The 26,466-nt window shown below is 43.3% G+C and overlaps 1 protein-coding gene across 5 annotated transcripts in view; it reads right to left on the bottom strand.

Annotated features, from left to right (window-relative positions):
• Positions 1–26,466, bottom strand: part of uvssa (UV-stimulated scaffold protein A) — a gene marked incomplete at its 5' end in the record, with an annotated part of 43,538 nt that continues 17,072 nt past the window's right edge. For 4 of the 5 annotated variants that reach the window (XM_082501731.1, XM_082501730.1, XM_082501733.1 and 1 more), the window contains 7 exons: positions 1–663; positions 1,253–1,430; positions 6,567–6,678; positions 6,770–6,953; positions 7,111–7,242; positions 7,464–7,671; positions 15,758–15,869. In XM_082501731.1, coding sequence (XP_082357857.1) covers positions 570–663; positions 1,253–1,430; positions 6,567–6,678; positions 6,770–6,953; positions 7,111–7,242; positions 7,464–7,671; positions 15,758–15,869 — 1,020 coding nt within the window. In that variant the 3' untranslated portion in view covers positions 1–569. The remainder of the gene's footprint in view (positions 664–1,252; positions 1,431–6,566; positions 6,679–6,769; positions 6,954–7,110; positions 7,243–7,463; positions 7,672–15,757; positions 15,870–26,466) is intronic. The other variant, XM_082501732.1, reaches the window with a different exon arrangement.

Below are 26,466 nucleotides of genomic sequence, written 5' to 3'. Positions count from 1 at the left end.
TGCAGGTTTACAATTTTATTCTCACTAAAACACATTTGAAACCTGTCAGTCGCACAAAACACCGACGTAATAAGAAAGCGTAAAAGTCAGCTGATCACTAGCTTTAGCTTCAGCTGCCACAGAAGTGATATCATATGAAACAACTTTCATGTCCTGTATCGAGCATCAGCTTTGAGGTAGAACACACAGAATCCTTTATCATCATATTTCCCAGCAATTATTGAAACACTTCTTCTTTCATTACAAAGAAACAACAACTCTGGACCCTTAACATTTCACCTTTATTGTACAAAACTGTGGATCAGGTTTGGCGATTCAGTCTTCCAGCTTCCGCCTCCTTCACTGTTCCTACAGAGTCCGCCTCATAAGCTCAACTACAAATACAAAAAGTTCCAATTTGAAATGTGACAATGCATTCTTTAGCTCCTTGTTTCCCTGAATCTCTACAAGAGGTGGAGACATAAAAGAGACATATAAATAACAAACGATAAACGCAGGAGCGGTCGGGGGCTGAAAGGTTACTGAGAGCAACGCTCCACCCGTCTGACTTCAGTTAAAGGCACACGAGCTTAGTTGAGAGCATAGTTGAACTGGTTGGAGAACTTGTCGTGTTTCCTCTTGTCGGCCTTATTCATCACCTGAGCCACTCGTCTCAGGGAACTCCTGAAGGGAGGGAGAACAGAGCAGGGAGGAAATGAGAAGGATTGATGGGAAAAATCCAAAGAAACAACAACTTTAAGCCCAGGAGCTAAAACCCATTCTGCTCATCTCTAGCTCCATATTTCTACTCTTAGACTGTGATACTTGCCTCCACAGTTTAAAAAATAATGAATCATTGGTTATTTTATGGACTTGGTCTAGGCCTTGGACTAAGAGCACTTTGAGAATCAACTCGATGGTGCAAAAATAGAATTTCATTTCCATCACAGTGTCATCTGTGGATTTGTTTTGTAGATTTGGTGAAAGAAAACAAATGATGTGTTTCTTGTGATATGATGCTAGTAAGTCAAGTGCCTAAAATACACTGATTAATTGGGTCTTAGCTAGCCTACCCATAGATGACAGTTTAGCAGTGAGGTGCCTTTTTGAGGCCTGTGTTCAGTGGCTTAACTTTATTTAACTCGATGTACGCCACACTGTTTTGTCTATGACAAAGTTTCCATCTTTTAGTTAGTTGGTTGTTTCCAGTTTCACCAAGCACTTAGCTCCTACACTCAGAGAATCATCTAGAAGCTGAAGTTAGCATCCGTACTTGTTAAAGACTTTCTTCTCTAGTCTGCAGCGGGACGTGTTGCTGCTCTGCTTCAGGTCGCTGAGGTGGGGGTATTTCTTCTTCTTTCCTTTCCCTTTTTTACCGCCCAGCCGCTCAGAACCCAGGTCCTCTCCTGTTGCTGCCTCAATGTCTCGCATCAACTCTGCATCTCGCCAATCTGCAACAGAGAGACCAATGTTACTCTGCTCCTGGAGGACGTTTAGGATTCTCCCGCTCTTCATCGCACCTCATTCAGAGAGATGAAGAGGCGTGGCACTTTTGTCTATATAATCCAGCAGTGCGGTGCAAAGATCTGCCAGGTGGAACAGAGAGAGCTGCCGCAACAGTGGGACAAGATCAGAGGTCCTGAGAAAACTATGAAAACTTTTTTCATTTCAGCTGAGATTTGTTCTGTGCAGCAACACCTGTGGCTTTGACAGCAGTGGGCGTCCTGTAGCAGCACGGCCACGGGATTAAAAGAAATACCCGTTCACCATCGGACCACTTCACGTCAGCCTGGACTGACGTCCTGCCCCAGGATCCCTGCCAGGATTTACAAACAGGACTTTATGTTGTTTAATCCAATATGGCCATTAGGAAAATGTTCTCTGAGATCATAGACCAAGGCAGCTGAGGGGAATTTTCTCAGACTTCTACACACTATTAATGATTTAAAAGAATCCAGGTTTCACTTATTGTCCAACTTTTCTATACAGCCTATGGACTAAGGTTAAGACTGGGACTGAAGCCTCAAACTGGACTAAAACAAACAAACATTTAAAAATGAGGATATTAAACTTCTCTCTGCACGCGTACTTTGTGTGTTTCAGCCACAAAGGCCTGGTGCGTGTGAGGTTACTCCCTGTATGAGCTGCTATGAAAGCCTAAAACTTGAACAAAAACCAATTTGACTGAGAAGTGTAATGAAGTAATTAGAAGTGATAATGTAAATGAGCTCACAGCGGCGGGCCTTACAGAGCACGGGTCGTAAACCGTGTGTCCTGCGGCTCATTCGGATGCAATTTTGGTGTTAATGAAAACTGTAACGTCATAATTCTGGCTGATAAAGTAAAAGCAGCAGTAATGCAGAGCAATGACGATCTAAACGAAGAGACGTTTCTAGTTAATGATGTACTGCGAAGGAATTCCAGATAAACCTGCGGTAATGCAAAGTAATTACACCGTGATTGTGATGGGCCTGAAGCCACACACTCCGTCAAAACACTGACCCCAGCTCAGAGCGAGCGTGTATGCAGGGTTATTAATCAGCTGCTCTGACCCGGGTCTGACTGGACCTTCAACTATCCCTCATCACACTCTCACACACGCTGGAGCAGTAATTGAAAAGCAGCTGGTGTATTTAGGGGACTCATTACTGCTATAAGAGGAGCAGCTGCATTTACATTCATGCGTGTTCAGAGTGTGTGTCACTTTGTTGTTGAAAGTTTCAGAGAAAATAAAAAGAGAAGAGATGAAAGAAGAATCGAAAGAAAAGCACGAGAGGAGAAAAAAGACAGGCAAGCGCGAATAACAGTGGGAATTTAATCAGTGTTGCAGCAGGGCTCTTTTCTCCGTCAACACCTCTTAGTCTGTCCAGCTGGGGTCTCTGTGTGTGTGTGTGTGTGTGTGTGTTAGGGCAGGGGGCAGAGGTGTGTGTGCGCCTGGGGTCTTTGGTTGGTTCAAATGTAACTCGGTTACGCATCACTTAACACAAGGAGCCTGCATATATGTGACAGAGTAGCACAGCATCCATTTCCCTCCTCCTGTCAATCACCTGAATGGACTTCTTATTTTTTGGTAAGAGTGTGTGTGTGTGTGTGTGTGTGTGGGTCTGAGTCAGACGCATAACGCAACATACAATTCTTATTATAAGACAAGAGCAGAGCTAAAAAAAAAAAAGAGTAACACAGTCATGAGAAAAAGGACATTTGCACAGACCTCTGTGTCTCTGTGCAGGTAAAAATCAAAGCACACCCCATTGGTCAGTAAATTGTAGAACCACCTTCAGCAGCATTACCTTGAAATGTCTGTCTTCTGTGTGACTTTACCTGCCTCTGTTCTGAGCTCTGCGCCAACAGAACTTGTGCCCCGCCCACAGTTCTCTATGTTATCCAGGTGATGTTGTAAGAGAGAAGCCTGCACCTTGAATGTGAGAAACTAAAAAACATTTGAGGTCAAGGAAGGAAGCTGGGAGAGGTGCAGCTTCCCACACCGTTTCCATGGCAACGATGACTGTTGTTTTGTTTGTCCCATGAATGCTGGAAGATCTGGATTTTGGCAGATGTATTCTACTTTTTCTTGTGTCCCTTTTTATTCATTCGTTTATTTTTAAAGGGTCACCACTCCTGAGTGCGCCTCTGCAGGCTCCCGCCTTACACCTCAGACATTATTTAACTTTCTAGTTGGGGTGGCTGTAGCTCAGGCGGTACAGCAGGCCATCTACTGATCGGAAGGTTAGTGGTTCGATTCCTGGCTCCTCCAGTTTATCCTTAGGCAATATACTAACCCCAAGTTGCGCTTCGATGGATGAATGTTCGTGAGGAAGCACTGAAAACGTAGAAGAAAAGTGACTGAGTGAATGTGTTGTATAGAGTGCTTTGAGTACTCTGGGAGAGAAGAAAAGCACAATATCTATAGTATATATATATATATATATATATATATATATATATATAGTCAGACTTCCTCCTTATTTCTTGCCTAGAGGTGCAGGCTCCTCTAAAGACACATCGCCACCTCCGCTTCACCTGGAAAGAAACATGTTTCCTTAGATTGAAAAACGGGGGCAGGGCAGTATGCAGATCGTAGTAGAGATCGCACAAGGCTGTTGTTTCCGAACGAGTCCGACTTGCTAATAAGAACAAAATAGGCTGGCACGCACTTTTCATAAACGTTTCGTGGGAACCAACTTTCTGCGCAGAATAAGAATGATTCCATACAAACATTAGTGAATGAAGCTCGTCTTGTGCGGCTGTCTTCTGGTGACCCTTCCAAACCCTGGCTGTTAGTTCCTCTACTGTCATAAACTCGAACATCTGACATTCTGAGTCGTGCAGAGACTAAGATGTAACTGGCTTTTGTTGTTTTGTTTCTCTGAGCATGGGAGCAGCATATTCACCCATGGCAGGGCGAATATGCTGGGATGTGTCCTCCTGGAAAGATGGCGACTGTCTTGACTGTTTGCACTTGTGAATAATCTTAATAAACTTCATATCATCTGGTAATGACTTCGTAACCTCTCTAATACTGATGGGCAGCAACAGCTGCTGATGTCTTTCGCCCTGGATGCTCCACTAATTCTGCTTTTTTCCACATGCTGATGAACAGTTAATCAAGTGCACTTGATTAAGAGCATCGGGTTGCTACTAAACTCCTATGGAAGCAGTAAAGTAGTACTTACTTCAAAGGGCTGCACAGAGTCCTATGAAAACATTTGTGGCTAGATAGTAGCAGTAAATTTCACTAACAGTTGTAAATAGAACTGAGTCACCATAGCAACAGATGCCTGCAGTATTCACCAGAAGACTGAAAAATAATCTTCACTATGATTTACAGGCTGTAGCTTATAGGAATCTGTGTTCAGTTTAGCTTTTAATCCGGAAACTTGACAGCAAATGGATTCAATTAAAACACGAATATTTATAATCTTTGATTTCCTCCATTTCCTAATTGCCTTTTGTGTTGTGGGTGTGTCTGTCTATAGTTTTCAATTTCTAGTTCACACCCTAAATAATAATATGGATAATAAATTGCTTCTACTTTCTGATAAGTTAGACATCGTTTCTTTAGGCCGGCTGTGTGCTTCCTCACCACCTGCTGCTTCTCATCTGTCAGTCACCGGCTTCATCAAACTCCATTAAGAAATCCTTCGCTGCCCTACTGACTTCAGTATAAGGAAGCCGACCAGGAAGACTGACGCTAATCTCGACCGGGTTCACATCAGCCAGCTCACCCTGTTGTACTTTGTTGACTTGTGGTCATCTGGAAGCAATTAAGCAGGAAGGTTCAGCTATTGCTTTGTGGACACTGCAGGATTAATATAGCTGTAAAACAAAGGCACTGCTGCTACGTGACTGACAGTAACTCAAAGAAGACTTCCATGATGACAGTGCTCTTGGACGGCAAATGACACTAACAGCTAAAGTACTTCTTATCCTCTAAAAGCATTCAGAGAGGATCCAGACTGCTGACAGATTGTACTGATGGAATTTTATGGTTACATCAAGTGAAGCTTTTGATTTTTATTCTCTGGCTGACAGAACTTTTTGGTAACACAACTGTACTGTTACAAATACACTTACAGTCAGAGTCTGATATTAGCTTCCTTGGAGCGGTCTACAGGGGTGGTTACTACGGGCAACCCTTGGCATGGATATAAGGCAATAATTCAGCAAAAACAATTATGTTTGAGCGTAGCTGCTACTGTAGGAAGTGTGTGTGTTACTGGCCGTTTAGGCTCACTGTATGCGCCTGTGGATGTTTGAAGAGGTAAAAGCAGCTGAGGCCAACAGTTCATCAAGTTATTCAGGCCAGCGCCCCCCTACTGTGAAGCTGATGTGTGTGTATGTGCGTCTAAGACTCTTGGATCGATACTGTAGTTGGTAACAAAAGATGCTATTTCACAACTCACTGGACTGCAAGCTACAGCCACACACACACACACACACACACACACACACACACACACACACACACACACACACACACACACACACAGAGCAGCTGGTTAAGACACTGCAGGCAGCTGCTGGACATCCTGCAGACGCAGCCACATGACCTGAGCCGTCCCTCACATACACTCATTTCTAATTCTGTCGCTCTTGGTTACTCTCAAAGAAAAGCTGAGCATTTTTAACTCTTCCACCTCCAACTCCAGGTCCTGTCTTTGTGGCAGTGCCACAGCCTGCATACATCATAGAGCTCTCACTGCCACCTCGGTCACACATCACCCTTGACACCTGCCTCCGTCTCATTCGTGCATGTTTCTCATTTCTACAGACTTTCCATCCTCTCTACTCCAGAACATGCCTCCCCCTCAAGGCTTGACTCCCTACACTCACTTCGAGCATCTCCATAGCCTCTGTCACCCTGTCCACAACCACAGGCTCAGAGGTCAGCCCTGATGTAATCCCAGATCCACCCAGAACCGCTCGCATATTTCTCTGCCACTCCTGACTTCCTCCTCCTTCCTCTAGAGTCACAAAGACTCTGTGTGCCCTTCCCTTACAAACCTTTGATGCTATTGTTAAAAGTTATCCCTCTGATGACATTTCTTCTGTGTGATTCAAATGTGTTTGTATTTTTCACTTCTCACCAGGCTGCTGCTCTCTCTTCCTCCTTTCTTCCTGCGCCTCCCTCTCTCGGTCCTCCTGCCGGCAGGGTCGACCCTCCTGGTCTCGTGGAACGATGGGGCCATGGAAAGGACACTGAGGAGACACAGGCCTCGCTCAGTTTGGTGAGCCAGAGGGAGACCAACAGCTTCTCACTTTATGACAGACTCCAAGTTTATCCTGTTACCTTGAAGCGGTCCTGCCGCTGACAGAGCTTGCCATCACCCAGTGGAGCTCTGCAGAAATGGCTGACAGGAACGAAGCTCCCAGGGAAGGAGATGTATCTGCTCCTGCTCTCTGCCAGCAGCTCTTCATTCTCCACCTCCTCCTCCACCTCTGCTGGAACCCAGAACTGGTGCTGAGAGGCTGACCTGCAGCGGAAAGAATGTGACACATGTTAAATGAATGTTAAAGAAGAGTAAACGCTCTGTAGCTTTAATATCACATTAAAATGATCCTTTTTACTTTATCATCTATGACACAACACACAGATCAGTAAACTAGGGACGGTGCTTGTCTGGTGCATACTTAATGATCCTGCCAGCGCTGGGCTGCTCCTGACCCCAGTAGAACAGGTCCAAACCAAATGGAACCACTGGAGCGTTGACACTGGTCTGCTTTGAAATGGACTGAGATGAACTGGGCTCCGAGGAGCTGCTGCTAAATGGAACACGTTTGGAGAACCATTAAAAACCTTTCCAAGTTCCTCAGACTTCACACTGTTCTAGTCTCTCCTTTATATTTACAACAGTTGGCGTCACTGAGACATAACACGGCAGTGTTACTATATGACTATAATGTAGTGAGAAGAGGAGGGGGTGGGAGATGGTTGCTGGGGGTTTACAGAAAGCAGACCTGCAGAGGCAGCGGTCAGACTTCACCTGGATTCTATGGGCGGCGGCATCTTCTCTCTAAGGAGGTGCAGTGTGGCGACAACAGAGGTTGGATCCTGAACCTCTTCTGCAAGCTGCTTCAGCCGCCTCATTGAAGAATAAGAGGAGGAAGAAAGAGGAGGAGCTGCAGGTTTTTTAGTGGAAGGTTTCTTTTCTGCGACTGATCCTGTTGAGGTGGAAGGAGAGGGATCCAAACCTGCAGAGAGAGGCGGATATCAATGTGTAAGGACCGGTTCGTCTGACATCTGGGTTTATTTTCGCTCCAGCTCCCAAGAACTAATAGTGAAAACACGCTGCTCACTCTTCCTTCCTCTGATTAAAATGGCCAACATCAGTGGTGATCGCTAACATCACCTGCTCATTAATGTCACCTGAGAACATGGCCGCTGAAACTTTAGCATGCTTTCTGTGCTCTCTCCAAGCTGCTGAACTCTTGAGCCGCTCCCTCTTACATGTTTGGCTTCTTAGGAGCCAGACTTGAATTTTTGAAAGTGGTATTGAGCGATAGTTCTTGAAACCTTCACAGAACCTTCTGAACCCCGAGTTGTGTTCATTGGAGTGTGAGCATGTGCGCACATTAGACAGAAAGTAAGTGCAGAAAAATAGTGCTGAAAATGTGTGTGAATGGGTCAATGAGGCATGTTATGTAAAGAGTTTTGAGCACTTGAGTATATAAAGAAGTCCCCTTTTATTTTCTGCCCACATTGGTACATCTGGGATTACTGCCTGATCAGGAGTGCCGACAGGAATGAAGACAGACCTCCAGCAGTGTGGGGTTATATCTCCAGGATAAGTGAAGTCAGACGCTGGCTGTTGTGTGTGTGTGTGTGTGTGTGTGTGTGTGTGTGTGTGGTCAAGCACAATATCATCTGGAGTCTCCGGGGATTGAACAAGACTTAAACACACACACACAGCAGGTGAGATCAGAGGGATGCAGTAAGCCGAGAGCTGCCAACATGCTGATCCCAAACATTATTAGGACTGACCCGAGTGCTTCAGGGATTCAATCACTGGCACAAGAGACTAACACAAGTCATTCACACGGTGCACGGCCTGTTCAAACAATAAGACAGGTTCATATTTTCCGACTCTTTCTTCTTCTTTAATTAAACGGTACATGGACTGTTTCTTATAAAGAGCTTTTCTTTTCTGTCTGAGCACTCAAAGCACTTTGCAGCACACTCACTGAGTCATTCATACAAGCACTACTTCCTATGGGTAAGTGCTTTCTATCTAACATTCACACATATTCATACTCCAAAGCAGCGGTCCCCAACCCCCGGGCCTCGGACCGGTACCGGTCCGTGAGAGTTGAGGCTCAGGTGTGAAATGTGTGGTTTTCAGGGTTTTTCTCGGTTTTCAGCGTTATTTTGTTATCGTTTTTATCGTTAACTCTGTTTCCCTGGGTCTTGTCACGTGTGTTATGAATAAATTTTCTTTTTTCGGTACTGGTACTAGTTTTATTTTGTTGTATTTATCCGCGACACCTTAAAGGCCGGTCCGTGAAAATATTGTCAGGCATAAACCGGTCCATGGCACAAAAAAGGTTGGAGACCGCTGCTCCAAAGGATGCACTGGAGAGGAACTTGATGTTGGTATCTTGCCCAAGGATGTGTGGCATGTAGACTGGAGCAGGCAGGAAACAAACCAGCAACCGCCTGATAAGAAAACCAGTCAACTTAATAATATAAAAGATGGCTAAAGCTACTGTGACATCGCCATTCGATTAGTAAAGTTCTGTCTTAAAGCCTCATTGTTACAGTCACCTTCTTACAATAATCAGAAAATGACAAGCAAGGGATGAATCTGAAGGACATTGTATGCTCAATGTAGCCCTGCCCTAAAGCATAACCAGCTTTATCATCCTTCTGGACATCATTTACTAAATGGACATGCTATTTTCAATAACACTCAAAGGTAGTAGCTGAGGCCATAAACCTGTCAGAAAAGCTGTGTTTCTGAGGCCACAGAGCAAAGAAGCTGAAGGTCATCTTCCCCCTGAGCTGCTGGCTCACAGAAGCATCTGGTCATCAGGAGGAATGCAGATAAAACACCTGGAAGACCTTAGAAGTCTATCGTTTACACACAGTCCACTGGAGAGCATGCATTAACTGAAATGACTCAGTGATGTTTTAATCACTCTGTATTCTTTGCACTGTTTAAGCTTCAACCAGCACTCTTCGTGTCCTCTTCTCCTGCACTGGGTTCTTTTGGGCACGAACTGCAGAATCAGTTCATGCTAACAACAAACTGCTAATATAACAGCAGCAGATGGAAATGGGGAATAAAGTCAGGGACAGGGAAAAACAACACAGTAACTGTGATCACGATTTCCGTAATTTACTGCGTTGCAAATGGAGTTAGTGAATCCGGAGAAGATACAGGCGGTCACCGGAAATGAGATTCGAGAAGCATCTAAAATGACAGAAAGCAATCGCATGGAGTTTACAAGCCATCCTGAAGACTGACTGTGCAATAACCGAGACAGGCTCGTTGAAACAAAATACATCTACTTCCAGAGACTGCACAAACAAAACCCCAACAATTCAATCAACTGGTAAACATCTTCCTGACTTTCAGCTGAAATCTATGGGATGATTCTGTAAGAGCACAGCTCATGGCAGCTGTATCCGGTCGTTCAGTCTGACGTCACTAGCCGTGTCTGGGTCTAAACTCCGCTGCAGGTCCATATATCAAACGATCACTGTGGCATTACTGAGAGTTAAAAACTGTCTAAAGTCTTTCATCTTTAATAAAATGATCAGCGTTCTGCTCTACCAGGTGTAACAATTGAGTTTAACATCCAGGCATCCATGAAAACGGAATTTATGACATTTAACGGAGTTAGAAGCTAGCGAGCTAACTCCCTGCTAGCTTCTATCTAAATACAATATAGCATGTCCTGACTGCGGGGGTTTGGAAACAAATTCAAACGTACAGCTCTGTTGTCACTTCCAACATAAATGAAGACAGAAAACTAAACAGCAGTGACGTTTGTAGGGTTACTGAAGTTGGGCTAGCTGGTATATAATGATGTGCTACGTGACCGCTAGCGACACAGCTATGTTAGCATAATATAAACAAGCTAACTTTTTTTCCACTCGATAAAAGTTAACGTGAGTGTTCTCGGTGGTCAGGAACAAATGTAATCGCATGGCAGGATGCTGTAAAAGGACCAAACTTCAGCCAGGAGAACAACTGAGATAATCCATCCACAATACGAGGTTAGTCATTCATATACTGCTGCATGGGCTGGGCTGTAGTTACATCCTAAGGTTTTAAAAACTGAGCTTAAATAAATGATTAGCGGTAATAAAAGCCGAGGGAGGTCAACAGTGATCACTGACTGTTTTAGGAGCTTTTTGAGATTAAATAGAAGAAAATACAAAGCATTAAACATGTTAACAACACAAAAGCCATATTAAACGCAGACTACTTTAGGCCCGGAAGTAGGATTCGTCACGTCATCACTTAACGACCGGATAACCTCCAATAAACGACATTTGTTGCTGATAATTTTGTGTTTTTTGTTAAAATCAGATTTGACTGGTGAGTGTAGTTTTACATGACAGTGATTTTTTAAATAATTCATGGCGCTTTTCCCAGTTCATGGAGATTGGGAATTAAAAATACCTCCCCAAACACACACAGACACACACACACCTGCTCATTTCAGAGCACCAAATGGAAGAGGTTAGTCTGCTTGTTGTGGATGTTAAGACACACAGATCAATGGGAGGAAATGTGTATAGTAGTGTGTGTGTGTGTGTGTGTGTGTGTGTGTGTGTGTGTGTGTGTGTGTGTGTGTTTGTGCGCGTGTGTGTGTGTGCCTGGGTTGTTAGAGAAAGACACAAATGCGGGGGGTTAACAGGGTGCAAGAAAAAAAGAGTGAAAGAGAAAGAGAGGAAAGGCAGGAAGAGGTATTGATTTTCCCAGGTTAAGCAGGGCCTGTAATTAAAATGTTAATTTGAGAAAGAGAGCGATAGTGTACTGACAGCAGAGAGAGGGATAAGAGGACTGATAATCAGGATGACAGAACAAGACAGAGAGGTGGAATGAGAAAGTGGAAAGAAGGGGACACGGGAAGACGAGAAACAGAAGGAGTGGACGAAGTCAGGAAGAATTGAAAAGAAAGAAGAGGAAATGCTAAAAAATGATAAATGTGATCCACTGGCAGAGATGAAAAGAGTGAGAGGAACCGAAATGCTATTGTGATCAAGGAAATTAGGAGAGAGAGGAAAATGGATATGATAGGGGAGGAACAAAGACGAACTCTCACCCATCCATACATCGGATTCTACTTTTGATCCTGCAGGACCATTAATTCACCAGGTCAAACCCCTCACCTCTCGACCCAACAGGAACATTCATTCATTTAGTGAAGACAAAAATTAAAGCAGAAAAAGAAATGAAGCTGCCCGTCTGAGTAAATGCAACATTCGGTGTTAACATTTACATTTCAGCTGAGTACTCACTACAACCTGTTACCAAGGCTTCAACGATCCATCCTTACATTTATAATTATGCAAGAGCAATGTGTCCAATCACATTTGGGTTTCTGAAAAGTCCTGGACTTCATCTAAAAACCAGCAAAAACTCGTAAACATTTGGATTAAAGATGAAAGCCTGTACCTGATTGTTTGATTGAACACCCACTACAGTGATGTGTGCAGGCAAAGCAGAAACACTGAGTCAAAGTCCAAATACTTCTTATTTCTTTACAATTTAAAGAAGATGGCATTGGGACTCTGTGTGTGCGTGTGTGTGTGTCCATTTGACGATGGGTGGTAAAATCTGAGTGCAGGGCTAATAGGGGCTCATTAAAGAGGTTGCATTGTTAATTTGGTGTGGCCCCTCTAGATCATTACCTAGGCCACTAATCACCCTGACAAACACACACACACACACACAAGTGCACACACACACACGCACGCACAAGTGCACACACACACACGCACGCACAGCTGTTTTGGGCCCATCAGATATAATCTAATTACTCTAACGTCTAACTGATTAGTAATGGAGGGAGGCGGGAGTGGATGGGTTCACAGGTAAAACAGGCTCAGTGTGAATGTAATGACTCAGGAAGGTGGTGCCAAGCACTCGCTGGGGGTCAAAGGTCACAGTGCAGCCAAACTACATAGCTGAGCCAGCAATAAGTGCCTGGGCAACAACATCCTGTGTTATGATGTCATTAACACTAACACATAAATATGGTCGGCCTCTCTCTTACACGCACACACAGTACATAACTTCACATATGAAATCGTATGAGTGATGGAGGGGTGGAGGCAGCGCTGCTCGTGGCAGAACACACTAAAATCCTGAGAGAGGTTTTAGTATTTACTGTTGCCTGGAGCTTGTACGTATTAAAAACAGTCAAACTGCAACTTAGATTTGCAAAAAATGTTATCATGTAGCTGACATAGCAATAAAATGCACAGGCGGCTGGTTACTGACCTGAAAATTTGACCTTTAACCCAGTTTGCTGCCTGGAGGCTAGACATGATCCATACATGTCCAATGCAGCCGTGGTATACGAGGGACTCTCACAGCCATTCATATGTAAGCAGCAGAAAAAGGCTTGCAGAAACAAGAGTGTCTCTATTACAAACCTACGCTGCCTTCAGGAGAGATCAGCGCACATCATGCAATTTGTCTCATTTCAGCCACCAAACATCTTTGGCAAACTCCCCATAAGAAACTGGCTTTCTGTGTTTTTTATTTTGTGGGAAATCACAACACAACTTTTGTTTCTTTTATTTTTAAAGTGACTCCTATTTTTATTGTGCATGTCCAAGAGAATGCAGCTTCACTGTAACAGACGTCTGAGATGGATGCCAGCACACGCTAACGTTTGAATTTTTACCAAGACATGGACTAAGTATTAATTTATTAAAGTCGGATGAGTGTGTGATCAGTTAGGGAAGAGCACACAGAAATGCAAGAGCTTGCCGAATGCAGAGCAGGAACGGTTGTACCAAGCTTTACACATCCTGGGAGCCGTCACAGTCAGCTTTGTGATTCCCCACAGAATCACAGAAAGCATCACACCATTCTCTGATGAGGAGTTTATCAAAGAGTGTCTGAAAAAACAAAGAATGAGAATGTGGCCCTCGCCAGGCGAACGGTAACAAAACACACTGAGGACACTGCAGGACACCTGGAGCTTCAGATGAAAAACAAATGCGATCATTTTGGTTCTGGACAAGACCTCTGATGTCTACAACACAGCCCAGTTACTCATCTTTAAATATTGGATAATGACAGAGGTTTAGATTAGGACTGGATTAGGACTAGGCAGGACTGCTTTGTTCACCGAGGTGATGTCCAGATAAAAGTGATTGAAATCAACCCAGAACTGAAATTGGTATGTGCTAAAAATCAACCATATTGTTGATGTTTTAACTAAAATAGTTAACTTGACAAGACGTTTGCTGCACTTTCAGAGGAGACTGAAGATGGTGACATAGGCTACCAGTCAGCTGTCAGGTGTTTACTGGGCTTTTTGATGTTGCTGAGCTGGTAGTGCATTGATTTAAAAAAATATACTAGACTGTTGCTTTGGCCGTGTTCATCATCTCTGGGATTACTGTTGTCTTCGGCCTTCTTTAGCATTAAAATCTGTTTGGACGAGAGACAAGCTATAAAAACCAATTCAACACTTTGAGTCAAGTTCAGACATTATGTCTCCTTCATTTATAACGTCATGACAAGGGAAGGCCATTAATCTGACAGCCTACCGTCCAGGAGACAGCCTACCGTCCAAGAGACATTACTGTCCAAGAGACAGCCTACTGTCCAGGAGACAGCCTACTGTCCAGGAGACAGCCTACTGTCCAAGAGACATTACTGTCCAAGAGACATTACTGTCCAAGAGACATTACTGTCCAGGAGACAGCCTACTGTCCAAGAGACATTACTGTCCAGGAGACATTACTGTCCAGGAGACAGCCTACTGTCCAGGAGACATTACTGTCCAGGAGACAGCCTACTGTCCAAGAGACAGCCTACTGTCCAGGAGACATTACTGTCCAAGAGACAGCCTACTGTCCAGGAGACATTACTGTCCAGGAGACATTACTGTCCAGGAGACATTACTGTCCAGGAGACAGTCTACTGTCCAAGAGACAGTCTACTGTCCAAGAGACAGCCTACTGTCCAGGAGACAGCCTACTGTCCAAGAGACAGCCTACTGTCCAGGAGACAGCCTACTGTCCAAGAGACATTACTGTCCAGGAGACAGCCTACTGTCCAGGAGACATTACTGTCCAAGAGACAGCCTACTGTCCAAGAGACATTACTGTCCAAGAGACATTACTGTCCAAGAGACATTACTGTCCAAGAGACAGCCTACTGTCCAAGAGACAGCCTACTGTCCAGGAGACATTACTGTCCAGGAGACAGCCTACTGTCCAAGAGACAGCCTACTGTCCAGGAGACATTACTGTCCAGGAGACATTACTGTCCAGGAGACAGCCTACTGTCCAAGAGATATTACTGTCCAGGAGACATTATTGTCCAGGAGACAGCCTACTGTCCAGGAGACATTACTGTCCAGGAGACATTACTGTCCAGGAGACAGCCTACTGTCCAGGAGACATTACTGTCCAGGAGACATTACTGTCCAGGAGACATTACTGTCCAGGAGACAGCCTACTGTCCAGGAGACAGCCTACTGTCCAGGAGACATTACTGTCCAAGAGACATTACTGTCCAGGAGACATTACTGTCCAAGAGACAGCCTACTGTCCAGGAGACAGCCTACTGTCTGAGAATCAGTAGAAAATAGTCAAGGCAAAAGTTTTATTAAACACACTTAAATGAAAACTGAAAGCAGACGTCCTCTGAAGCTTTTGAATATTTTTTTTAAAGGAAGTCAAACAAAGTAAAAACAAAACGACCAGTTTTGGGACAATATTAATGATGAATTAAATTTCAGAATAAGGGCTTGTTATGGACAAACTATCATGAATGTTTCCTCATTAAAGATACAATCTGGACTAATGATATCGAAATACTTCATCATGTTGGCTGCTTTTCCTTTGTATTGTGCAGAAACGTTTGTGGGCACACGCACATAAATCCACTTAAGAAGCACATTACCTGCGTTTTACCAGCTGCTGAAGGCCAGTACTTTAAAGTGCGATCGTTTATTTGTAGAGTACGTGTGTGGATCTCAGGAGATCAGGACAGCAGCTTTGTAGCTTAACCTCACTGTTTGTGCACGTGTCTGTAGATTTGAAGTGCACATGCATGTGTGTTTGTGTACATAAACTCACCGTACTCGGCTCGCAGATGCTCTGGAATGTGTGGCTCATAACCTTCTTTCTCTGGAACTTCATCAAAATCATCATCGTCGTCATCCTCCTCTCCGTCTGAAGAGACCTTCATCTGAGGAAGGGGAGAATCGTTAGCTTTTTCATAGTTTTGAGTGTGAAATAACAGCTGCTTCATTTCATTAAAAGTATGTCCTTTTATGTTTAAGCATCCAGTTAAAGCAGCTGCAGGAAACTCCACACATCTAATCTAATGTTGTAGATGCAGTCATGTAAAAGAAGATGTCCTGTGGAAAAACATGAATCAAGAAGGCAAGTAGAAGCCAGACGCTGCTAATCCACAACAACAAATGCAAACAGAAACAGCGCTGTAAAGAAGATTGAGCTAACATTGTCCTGGGAAAGACTAAATGTCATGCAGAAATTAATCATTTCAAGTTACTTAAGGTGGTTTGATGAACTATTGAACCATGGGGTGCAAGCTGCCTTCTATCAGCCTTAACTTGAATCTTTATTTTAATTGTTTAATGACAAAAATGGGCCATGAATTTTTTCACATACTGCATAACCACAATCAATCTAACAGCGCACACTACTCTGTCGCTGCACCCGAATACCGCTGTAATGGCTGCACCACTAGATGGCAGCATATACAGTTCGTGCGACTCTCCTGCGGATCACTCTGGTTTTCTTATTAGCTAAGGGGAGAGGGATGGCAATGTGTGTGTGTCTGTGATGAGCTTCTATCAGTAGTAAGCAAAATTTATGGTTTTTAATTTCCTGGTGAGCTTGTTAGCCATTGGCTGGGCTACAATGCAGAACACAACACACACACAGGCTCATTTCCATAACACAAATCCGTGTGCGTGCATGCATTTGTGTGCGGTGGCCCTATGCTTTTAACAGCTGAGGAGCCACACACACAGAGTCGCACATCTGGCAGTATAATAATCACAATGATTAGTGTTATGAGGAGCAGTAAAAGCTAACGTTAAACTAACCTCTAATTCCCAAACGCCTCTTTTTCATTAGAGTGTAATACCCGATTGTGTGTGTGAGAGCGATAGAAGGCTGCTGCGTTACTGCTGATAAAGCCCATTAAAATGTTAGAATTGGTTTACCAATAATGAGTCCCTGAATAATTACCCACATGTCCCTCCCCCCAACATATATACACGCACACATTTACAGCTCAACCACAGGACAGACTCAGTTAACCGTGTCACAAAGCTGGATACACACCTCTGATCCACTACGCAGAGACCAATTAAAACACTTCATATTACAATACTCAACATTCAGTTAACAAGCAACTAAACAATTAAAGCCTAATTACCTCTCATTAATGCAGCTACAAAGGCTGACGTATTGTGGAAGAAGGTTTGAATCAGAGAGAAATTAGACCTCGTTTATGACATGTGAACAAATACGGTACAAGTGGATTAAAACCTCTAGAATAAATATGCATTAAATTACTTCAATTTCAATTCAATTTTATTCATACAGTCACCTCGAGGCGCTTTATATTGTAAGGTAGACTCTACAATTGGGTACTCAAAGGAGCTTGCAAAGAAAAGCGTCTGGACTTTTTTAAGTTGCTTGAAGACGTTTCACCTCTCACCCGAGAAGCTTCTTCAGGACACTCTTTAAGGTCACTCTTTAAGGTCACTCTTTAAGGACACTCTTTAAGGTCACTCTTTAAGGTCACTCTTTAAGGTCACTCTTTAAAGACACTCTTTAAGGTCACTCTTTCGAGGATGCCAATGTTCACATTTTGGACAGAGAGGACAGAGGGTTTGAAAGAGGAGTGAAAGAAGCATCTATGTCCACTGTGAGCGACCATCTTTGAACAGAGGCGGGGTTTACGACACCAACTCTCTGCCATCTATATTCCAGTTTTGAGATCCCTCCCAGACGCCTTAACGCCCACTCACATCCTGGGCCATCTGACCTCAGGAATTCGCATGATAAGGTGGGGCCAGGTTTCACAATGAACACACCCGAAACTCTGGCTGATTGGGACCCACGCCCAGTTTCCCACCTTGGCTCAGGCGATTAGAGGATCATCAGGGGGTCCTTTTGTCCCTCTGTGGGGGGAAACTCCCACTAGGTTTACATCTGGGACTCTCCACCATTTGACCTTAGAACTGAAGAAGCTTCTCGGATGAGAGGTGAATCGTCTTCAAGCAACTTAAAGAAGTCCAGACGCTTTTCTTTGCAAGCTCCTTCGACTACGATGACCTGGATGACTGAGAACCTTCACAGACATACAGTTGGGTGCATTTCAATAAGACTTAATAGAGAAAGGCTCGAGTTTTGCAGCAGTTAAATACTTTTAAAATTAGAAACACTGACATGAAGTCATCTGAGTGAAATGACTAACTCGCTAACCTTGAACCAAAATAACTAGCTGCTGTGTTTATTGTAGCCACAGTGCAAACCGTCGATTCATTCATTGTATTTTCTTTGTTTACTGACTGTTACTGATATTTACAGGATCCTGAGGCACTGTGACAGCAACCCTTACTGCTGGCGTTTTAACCACGCCGTGCTGCATCAGTATGTGTTATTGGTGGATCACACAGATACCTGCTAATAAGTGCTAATTAACATATAAATACAAACTACAGTTCAGTCATTTAAGTTGCCAAAGTGAGGTCCGCACACCGTGTGTGTGTCAGCGTACCTGTCGATCAAAGCGTCATGCTCTGATTGACAGGCTCGTTGTAAAATAATTCATTCACTCACCTTTTGTTATTTATCATGTCATAAATCCAATTGCAGCAGGCTCTAAACATTTTCAGATAAAACCAGCCATGATAAGATGGGAGTCTGTGGGAACCAACTCACTCTTGGAGCCAGCTGATTAGAGGAACTGCAGGGTTTTGGGTTTTTTGTGGGGTTTTCTTCCTTTAGTCAATTTTCACTTCATTTTTATTTATATATCACCAAATCACAACAACAAAGTGCCTTATATTGTAAGATAAAGACAATAATACGAGCCTTTTCTGGACAGGAAACGAGGAAGAAGCAAACCCAGGCCCAAACCCCGCAGACGCTGCAGTTCATGTACATTTCCCAGCTTAGGTGTTATTAATACAAATATTCGTTTCTTCAAAGGAAAGATTTTGCACAGAGTGAACATAAAGTCTGAGATCCTGATACTTGACTGAAGTTTTTATTATTTGAAAAAGCTGAAAGAATACTGCTAAACACAAGAGTACAAACCCCAAACTTTCTCTGTTATCCACTCTGCTGCTATCCTTATTCATCCTCGGAGGACGACGGCTCCGCACACAGCAAATGCACACACACATATACACACAGATATAGTCTCTATAGGTTTTTTGCTTGTCTACTTTAATCCCGGCTGGTTTATTCTGTTCTGATCAATGACCTAAGACTAAGAAGTGATCACCCAGCTGGACGAAAATCCTGCCCTAACATCATCCTTTTTCCCCCTCTTTCTGCCTCTTTGTCTCTAATTCACCTTAATTTAATCCTGATAGCATCGAGTCCTGTCGGCCGGCCTGGCAGAGCTGTAAGTCTCACAGTAGAATTAGCTTTCCCCTAGAAACATTTTGCTGACGGGCAGAGCACTTAAAATATGGCTTCTATTCCCCCACATGGCTGCACGGGGGGCTGCTTTGCATTTTAACAGAGCTTTGGTTTATTCCCTGGGACACACACACACACACACACACACACACACACACACACACACACACACACACAGAGGGAGAAAACCACACGGTAACACTGAGTTCCCCACGGGAGATAAAAACTGCTTCTTTAACTGAAACTCTAGATCTAGCAGACAAATTAGAAGTGATAGTTTAAGTAAAGCGGAGCCATGCGTCACTGTAATAGGAAAAGGACAAAACAAATATTGGTAACTTTCACATTAAAAACAGGCCCAGATAGAAATAAAAATAGCTCCGGAACAGAGCAGAATAAATAAAAAGTTGTTTAAGTAAAGCAGGGCTATGTGTTACTGTAATGGCAATGTTTACTGGCAAATAAAATAAAGCAGAGAAATGGGCGAGGATGAAAAATAAGCATTCCTGTAACAAGCAAATAAAAAGAGATCTGTTGAAATTGGCTACTAAAGTTGAGACCATACATTATTTGGGCAATAAAACAACTGTGGGTTTGCAATGGCGACTACCTACTGAACTCATCCCCAAAAACTCTGTTCTTTCTACCAAACTGTCATTTTTTTCCTAAAAAAAATAAAATCTATAACACAATCTATCAAAACGCCACAAAATAATAGCACGTCAAAGTAAGAGAATTTAGGATTTTCTCTCTAACGTATTCGAGTAACAGCAGAGACAGATGCAATGCTGCGAGGCAGCACTGGACACTACTCTGACACCAGGATGAGGAGGACGTGTGGTGTCACTGGCATCACAGCTGATACGACACCATCAGCACCTCCAGTTAAAAGTCAAACTGACCAATGAGGTCAGCGTATGGAGCTCTATGAAGTTTTCTACTATTGGATCTATGCAATGTCATAAGGGACACCCCTGACACGGGCACTTCTAGCTGGGAGGGGCTGCACCAAGACGCTGTATAAAATAAACAACAAGTAATTTGAACTGCAAACCAGTGCAAACACAGAGATGGAGACAAAGTCCTGAGCTAAACTCCATCCGGGGTTCAAGTAACCGATAACTGGACAGTGACTGTGAGTCAGGTCACCTAACATCAGCTCTCTCATGTCTGGCAGGAAATCCCGACACACTTTAGAGTGAAGCTTGTTACAGCAAATGCATTTTGATGTTAAGATGTGCACACAGTACCTGCCTCAGACCCACAGCTGTGGGGGGAAAGGTGCAACTAGAAACTAAAGTATGTCCCTGCATCCACAGGTGTGCTGCTTATTCAGCTTCTACAGCGTCTCACCCTCTGCCCTCCCCCTCCTCTCTCTTAAGTAAGACTCTTATCCTTTATAAAAATGATGTGAGGGCGCCGCCTCGGACAACTGCTCCCCTGACTTCATTTGTCTCTTGGCAAGTTTGATGGCGCTGCGTTTAAAAACCCATTCAATCTTATAAACCAAAAATTAAATGTAGTCGAGTGTGATGGGCACTCAGTGCATCTGCTATTTATATGCTAATGTACACTCAGCCTGCCAAGGCCTGGCAAATTATTACTGCACAGCCATAAGTCAGGTGTATGGCAGAGAGGGGAGGGGCAGGTTAACCAGCACACAGACACACATGGAGGGCGAGAACAAGAGTGAGCAGGAGGAAGCGAAGGGGAGAAGGAAGGAGGAGAGGAGACGAGAAACGAGGAGGCGAGAAAGCCCTAAAACGCTGCCCGTGCAGACACGTTATATATAGCTCTCCGGCAGGCTATGCACACACTCGCTGACGAGATAATTTCATTGTACATTTGAGGCCGAAATGGAAAATGTCTGTCGGGAATACCGACTGGCTCTAATGCCGCCATTATCACAAGGCATTTGCTTTAAGAGAGGGCAAGCGAGAAACAGTTAGCTTAATGAACACATCATACACAAATGCTTTTCTAAACATACAGTCATCTTCTTCGCAATATCATGCATAAATTACGTGCGCACATCTGTGCAGATATTAGAAGCTGAGGCGTGCGCGTGGGGACGGCTGCTGCTCTGTAACTCGGCGCTTCTACTTTTCAGCCCAAAACTGACACAGAGCCATTTTATCACCTTTGCCTTCTGGAGTTTGTGGACTACATCATACGTTTCCCACCTGGCCTGGAGGCAGGGGTGGGTCAGCCGCCATCTTTGCTATTTTAATCATCGATTACGTTTACTTATAAACCTGTAAGTAACCCATCTGTGAGACCCTGCTTCAATTATTACCACTGTTACAAGACATTCCTTTTTCCATCTTTGCTTTGTTGAGGAGACCCAAGGTCTGCTGCCTCTGATTGATTTCAACATATTTACAAACTAATTAGGCCTAAAGCTCGCAGTGGAGCCTGACCTATTCAGGGCTTGATTTGCCACAACATCCCACATCTCTATTACCATCTTGCACTTCTATTCATTACTACCTAGAAGGATCCCATGGGATCCACTCTAATGACAAAAAGCTTTGCACTCCCCTCTCTCTGTAGTCTCTTCTCTGCTGCTTTACCCCCATTACCCTCACTCACACACACACACACACACACACACACACACACGCAGCCTTTGTCTCTGGAGAGCAGTCAGCTTATATGATGTATAAGGTGACATCTTTATTTCACTAACCTAGCCTGGCAGGTCTATTAGCCAGCCTGGAGCTTCTCAAACCTTCCCCTGTCAGCGAGCTTATTTTCAGCTGTCTAGTTCATTTCCCCCTCCCAGCCCGTCTCAATCTGTGATCAAAACAGTCATTATTATCCACTGTCACCTACTACCATAGTGAAATTACCCTGCTATTCTATTTTACTAGTAAAACTACTGAAAGCTTTGGCGAGACAATTAAAATGTCCAGAAAAACCTTTCAAAGAAGGACCGGGCTACGGAGCCTGGTTTGGTCCTTTGGTCAGTGGTGGACCGTGACTATCCCAGTGCATCCATCATTTCCAATTTGGAAACCCTTCCTCTTTCATACTATCAGAGATCCTTGATGAAACCAGACTGTGCCCAATCTGATTCACTGCATTATACTCCAGTAGCAGAACCATCCATTTCCATCCACTCATATTTAGAGAATTGTTCGCTTTGAGCTGGTATACCAACTTTCAGTGGGCTTCTTAGGAGTTTGTGCAATGTACCCTATACACCTGCAACTGCAGTCATTTTGCATTAAATGATTCTAATAAGCACTGAAGTACCGCGTACTTCACCCCTTTGTCCGTTTGGCTCCACGTAAAAGAACGAGACTTCGCAAACTTGCTACGTCCATTTTTTAAATGCATGTTATGTGCACAAGATGATCCAATCAACCGAGCCGACAGTTTTCTGACTGGCCACAAATGAATGAACAACAATGAAGGCTGGATGCGAAGTTCTAAGGATTTATATGAAACCTTTTTGGCCAAATCGAGCAGGCAAATTCCCAAAGGTACTGAGACAAGTATATTTGGTGTCTATGTTATGTATAGAACTGAGAGAAGCCGGTCCATTCAGAGAATGGATGTACGCATGAGAAAGAGGGAGGGCTGGAAGAGAAATAGAGAGATAGTCTTTCTTTGTTTATCTCCAGTGAGAAACAGGCGGCCATATCCATTGTGCTGTGATAAGATGGGTTATCAGCAGTAAACAAGGCCCTGGCCTGTATGAATGGAGCCCGGAATGACTGAATATAGTCTTAAAAACAGATATGTTTAAATAAGTCCGCGTGTCTTATCCTTTCCTAAACATTAGCCCACGTTTTCAGTTTGCGGGGTTCGACAGATGCATATAGGATTCACATCTCATAGCTCTTACTGAAAATGCATTTCAAGCAGCCGCTGTTCTAAAAAGTATGCAGGGTCCTGTAGAAGACGCTGCAGGAGACAGCGCTAAAATGCTTAAAGTCCCTCCACACAAAACACAAAAAAGCTTTTACTAGCTGAACAGCACCAGCCTCATACCTGCAATGTAACAATATTAAACCAAAGAGTGTCGTCTGCTGTTGATCACAGCATCAAATAAATGGGATTTTCTTTGTCTTTTTCATGTCACAGCCTTCATCAGCAGACAGGAAGCACGTGCAACTGACACAACAAAGAAAAATTCCATCAATGGATAAAGGACAAATTTAAAAAAGGTCGAAATGATCATTCAAAAAGAAAGAATATAGCATATATTTAGAGATGCACGCGTTTCCATTTGACTCACTATCCTGATGTTATTTATTCAGCCTAAAGTGGCCATTCAAGGAACTGCAGTTTTCATTGTTCAGCCCCAGACACCAACAAATCCTGCAGCGCTGCATCACCAACGTAGTTACATTATATTATATAATAGTTACAGAGTCCGCCGTCACCGTGGAAATCTATAGAAAAAGGTTCAGATTGTCTGGACGCACAAATCTATTGTGATAACATTGCTCGCAGAGGTAGCAGCATTCTGAACAAAGCTAACAGGAAGCTCTTGGATGCTACAAACGAATTAAGTAATAGCAGGAGTCTCGATGTAAGGTGCAACAGCAGAGCAACGTGGTGCAACGTGAGTGCGCCCAACTGCATCTGTGGGATTATTGGCATGAAAGCCTACAGCTTCACAGGGCCGTTTCCCCCCACAACCTTTACTTTTACTTCCCATCCACTCGACACTGTTTACACTAATTCGATTGGATGCGTGGTCATCACTTAAATCATTTTAAGCATATTTGCACTGCACAAGACACTTACACATGTGGATTGCACAACACTGGACATTATATTTCTTCATTTCCATTTAATACTTGTACAGCTGCTGTTATTGTATATATATATATATATTTATATTTCTTCATACATCTTATTAGGGCTGAACGATATATCGCATTTGCGATAATATCGCGACATGATCAAGTGCAATTTTCTAACCGCAAAGGCTGCGATTATACTCTGGACATGTCCAAATTCATGGGCTGCATCCTCCTGAGGCCGCATTTGTAGACCGATTACGTCACAGCGACGCGCCGAAGGCTGTCCAAATTACTACCATATCCCAGAATTCATAGCGCGGCCCAGCCAAACTCCAGTTTCCAACAATGGCGGCCGCTACTAAGTTTTAAAATTACTCATACTAATCTTTCTGGGTCACAAAATAAACTTTTAACATATTTTCAGGCGAGAAAGTAGCTGTGTAAACATCAAATATCTGCTCGGTTTATCAAGATATCCCATATTTGCAAAAGTGCTTCGACGTTTTCAGAGGCGTCTGCTACCCACCAGCTCGACAGCTAGCCGGGAGCTCGAGGGTTACTGATGCGGCCGAGAACGGCACAACTCCCGGCACATCATTTTCAGATCACCGCGGAGTTTCGCTGCTCGGGTTAAACGTAATATATAAGTCACTTAGACAACCTAAAAATGTTATTGTTGGGCTTTTTTCAGTGTTTTGTTTGTTCGTGAGTAAATCGGTTTGGCTGAGATTAAAGTTATTAGATTAGATAAAATAAAACTTTATTAATCCCCCGGGTGGGTTCCTCCTTGGTTTTCACACAGCTGACTAAACGTCAAACAGAAAACTTATTAAACAGAAGTATGAGACAGTCGAGAATTTACACCAGTGTCTGGTTATATTTTAGATAGCAAGAAGCAGACGGCCGAGTTTATTAAACTCCACCGAGACAGCGGTGACGCTAATCAGAACTAGACCGTCCAATTTCACGCCTTTAAACTTTAAAGGCGTGTTTGTGTGTGTGTTTATACAATTGCTATTATGTTTGCACTTTATGTGTAATGTTACTGACTGCAGAGATCAGTAAGATGTGTGTATTTTTTATTTATTAGTTTGATTTATTTAATATTATTTTTTAATTGAATGACTGTCTAGTAGTTCACAGATGTCGAAAAACTGAGTGTGGTAAAGCCACTGATTTTGTTTATGTATATTTCTGCAATCTGCACATTGTACTGACTTTCATTTTAATGTTTACACCAGGGTTCCTTGTCAGCACTTTATGCTCAGATGTTTGTAAGCTAAAAATAAACTATTGTGTATGTTCAAATATACTGTTGTGATTGAAGAAGTTAAATAAAAATGTCAGTCATCAATTCATGCATCACCTCATGTCATCATAACAGAGGTCTGTCTTCCAGGAAAGAACAGTTTAAAATTAATGTAATATAGTATTGGCCATACTATATGATGTATTGCTTGTCTTTGTTTAATAATACAGAAGACAAAGACCTTAAAAAATAATCGCATATCGCATCGCAATCGCAATATTGGGGCAAAAAATCGCAATTAGATTATTTTCCATAATCGTTCAGCCCTACATCTTATTCATAGTCTTTTTCTCTTTAGGTCACGAGCAGTTGTCTAAGCATATCGTACCGTGTATGACTGTGCATGTGACAAATAAAATTTGAATTTGAATTGACTCCACCCTCCTAGATTCTCTTTTCTCATTATTTAAACCAGCAGCTCTATCTGCCTCCATAAAGCTGCTCTTCCTTCTCTGCAGTTCACCCGTTATGGGAGACTATATTGAGAGGCCCGCTGTGAGAGAAACCAATCGCGTGGTGTGTCAGCCACCCGACAGAGAAGGACCCAGTAATGGAAGGCCTTTTAAGGTTAAAAAGGAAAAGCTAATTATGATAAAGGGGCTGTAAGTTGTGTGGTTATCACAGTGCTGGGCCTGCTGGTGCAGCAGACTGGTCCCTGACAGTGATAACCAGGCAGAGTAAGACGCCCGGCGCTCTGTCACTGTCACTGTGCCACTCTGTTCAGCTAAAGATGGATTCAGACTCTACAAATTTTATGCCTTTTTTCCCCAAACATGTAATGTACTTTGCATTTGTCGGTCCTTTGATAATGATTCTCTAGGATTTGCCTCTTTTTCCCCTTTTAGAAATTATCTGCACTTCAAGCATGTTGTAAGCATCTCTAAAACAGCAACTGTTCATCATTAAACCGCTTCAAATAATATGAAGCAGAGCTCTCGTGAAATGACATTTCCGCTGGTCGGAGGGGCCGCTTCTCCTGCCCCTCCTGCTCAAACAGCAGCAGAGTGGCGATCCCAAGTCAGATACAGAGGCAGCGAGATAGACCTATCAGCTATCAAGCCACGGGGCACATTAGCGGTGGTGAA

The sequence above is a fragment of the Aulonocara stuartgranti genome, assembly GCF_965226115.1.
Source record: "Aulonocara stuartgranti genome assembly, chromosome: 2".
NCBI lineage: Eukaryota > Metazoa > Chordata > Actinopteri > Cichliformes > Cichlidae > Aulonocara > Aulonocara stuartgranti.
The sequence above is the reverse complement of the archived record's forward strand: the minus strand, read 5'-3'. Positions and strand labels throughout refer to the sequence as shown.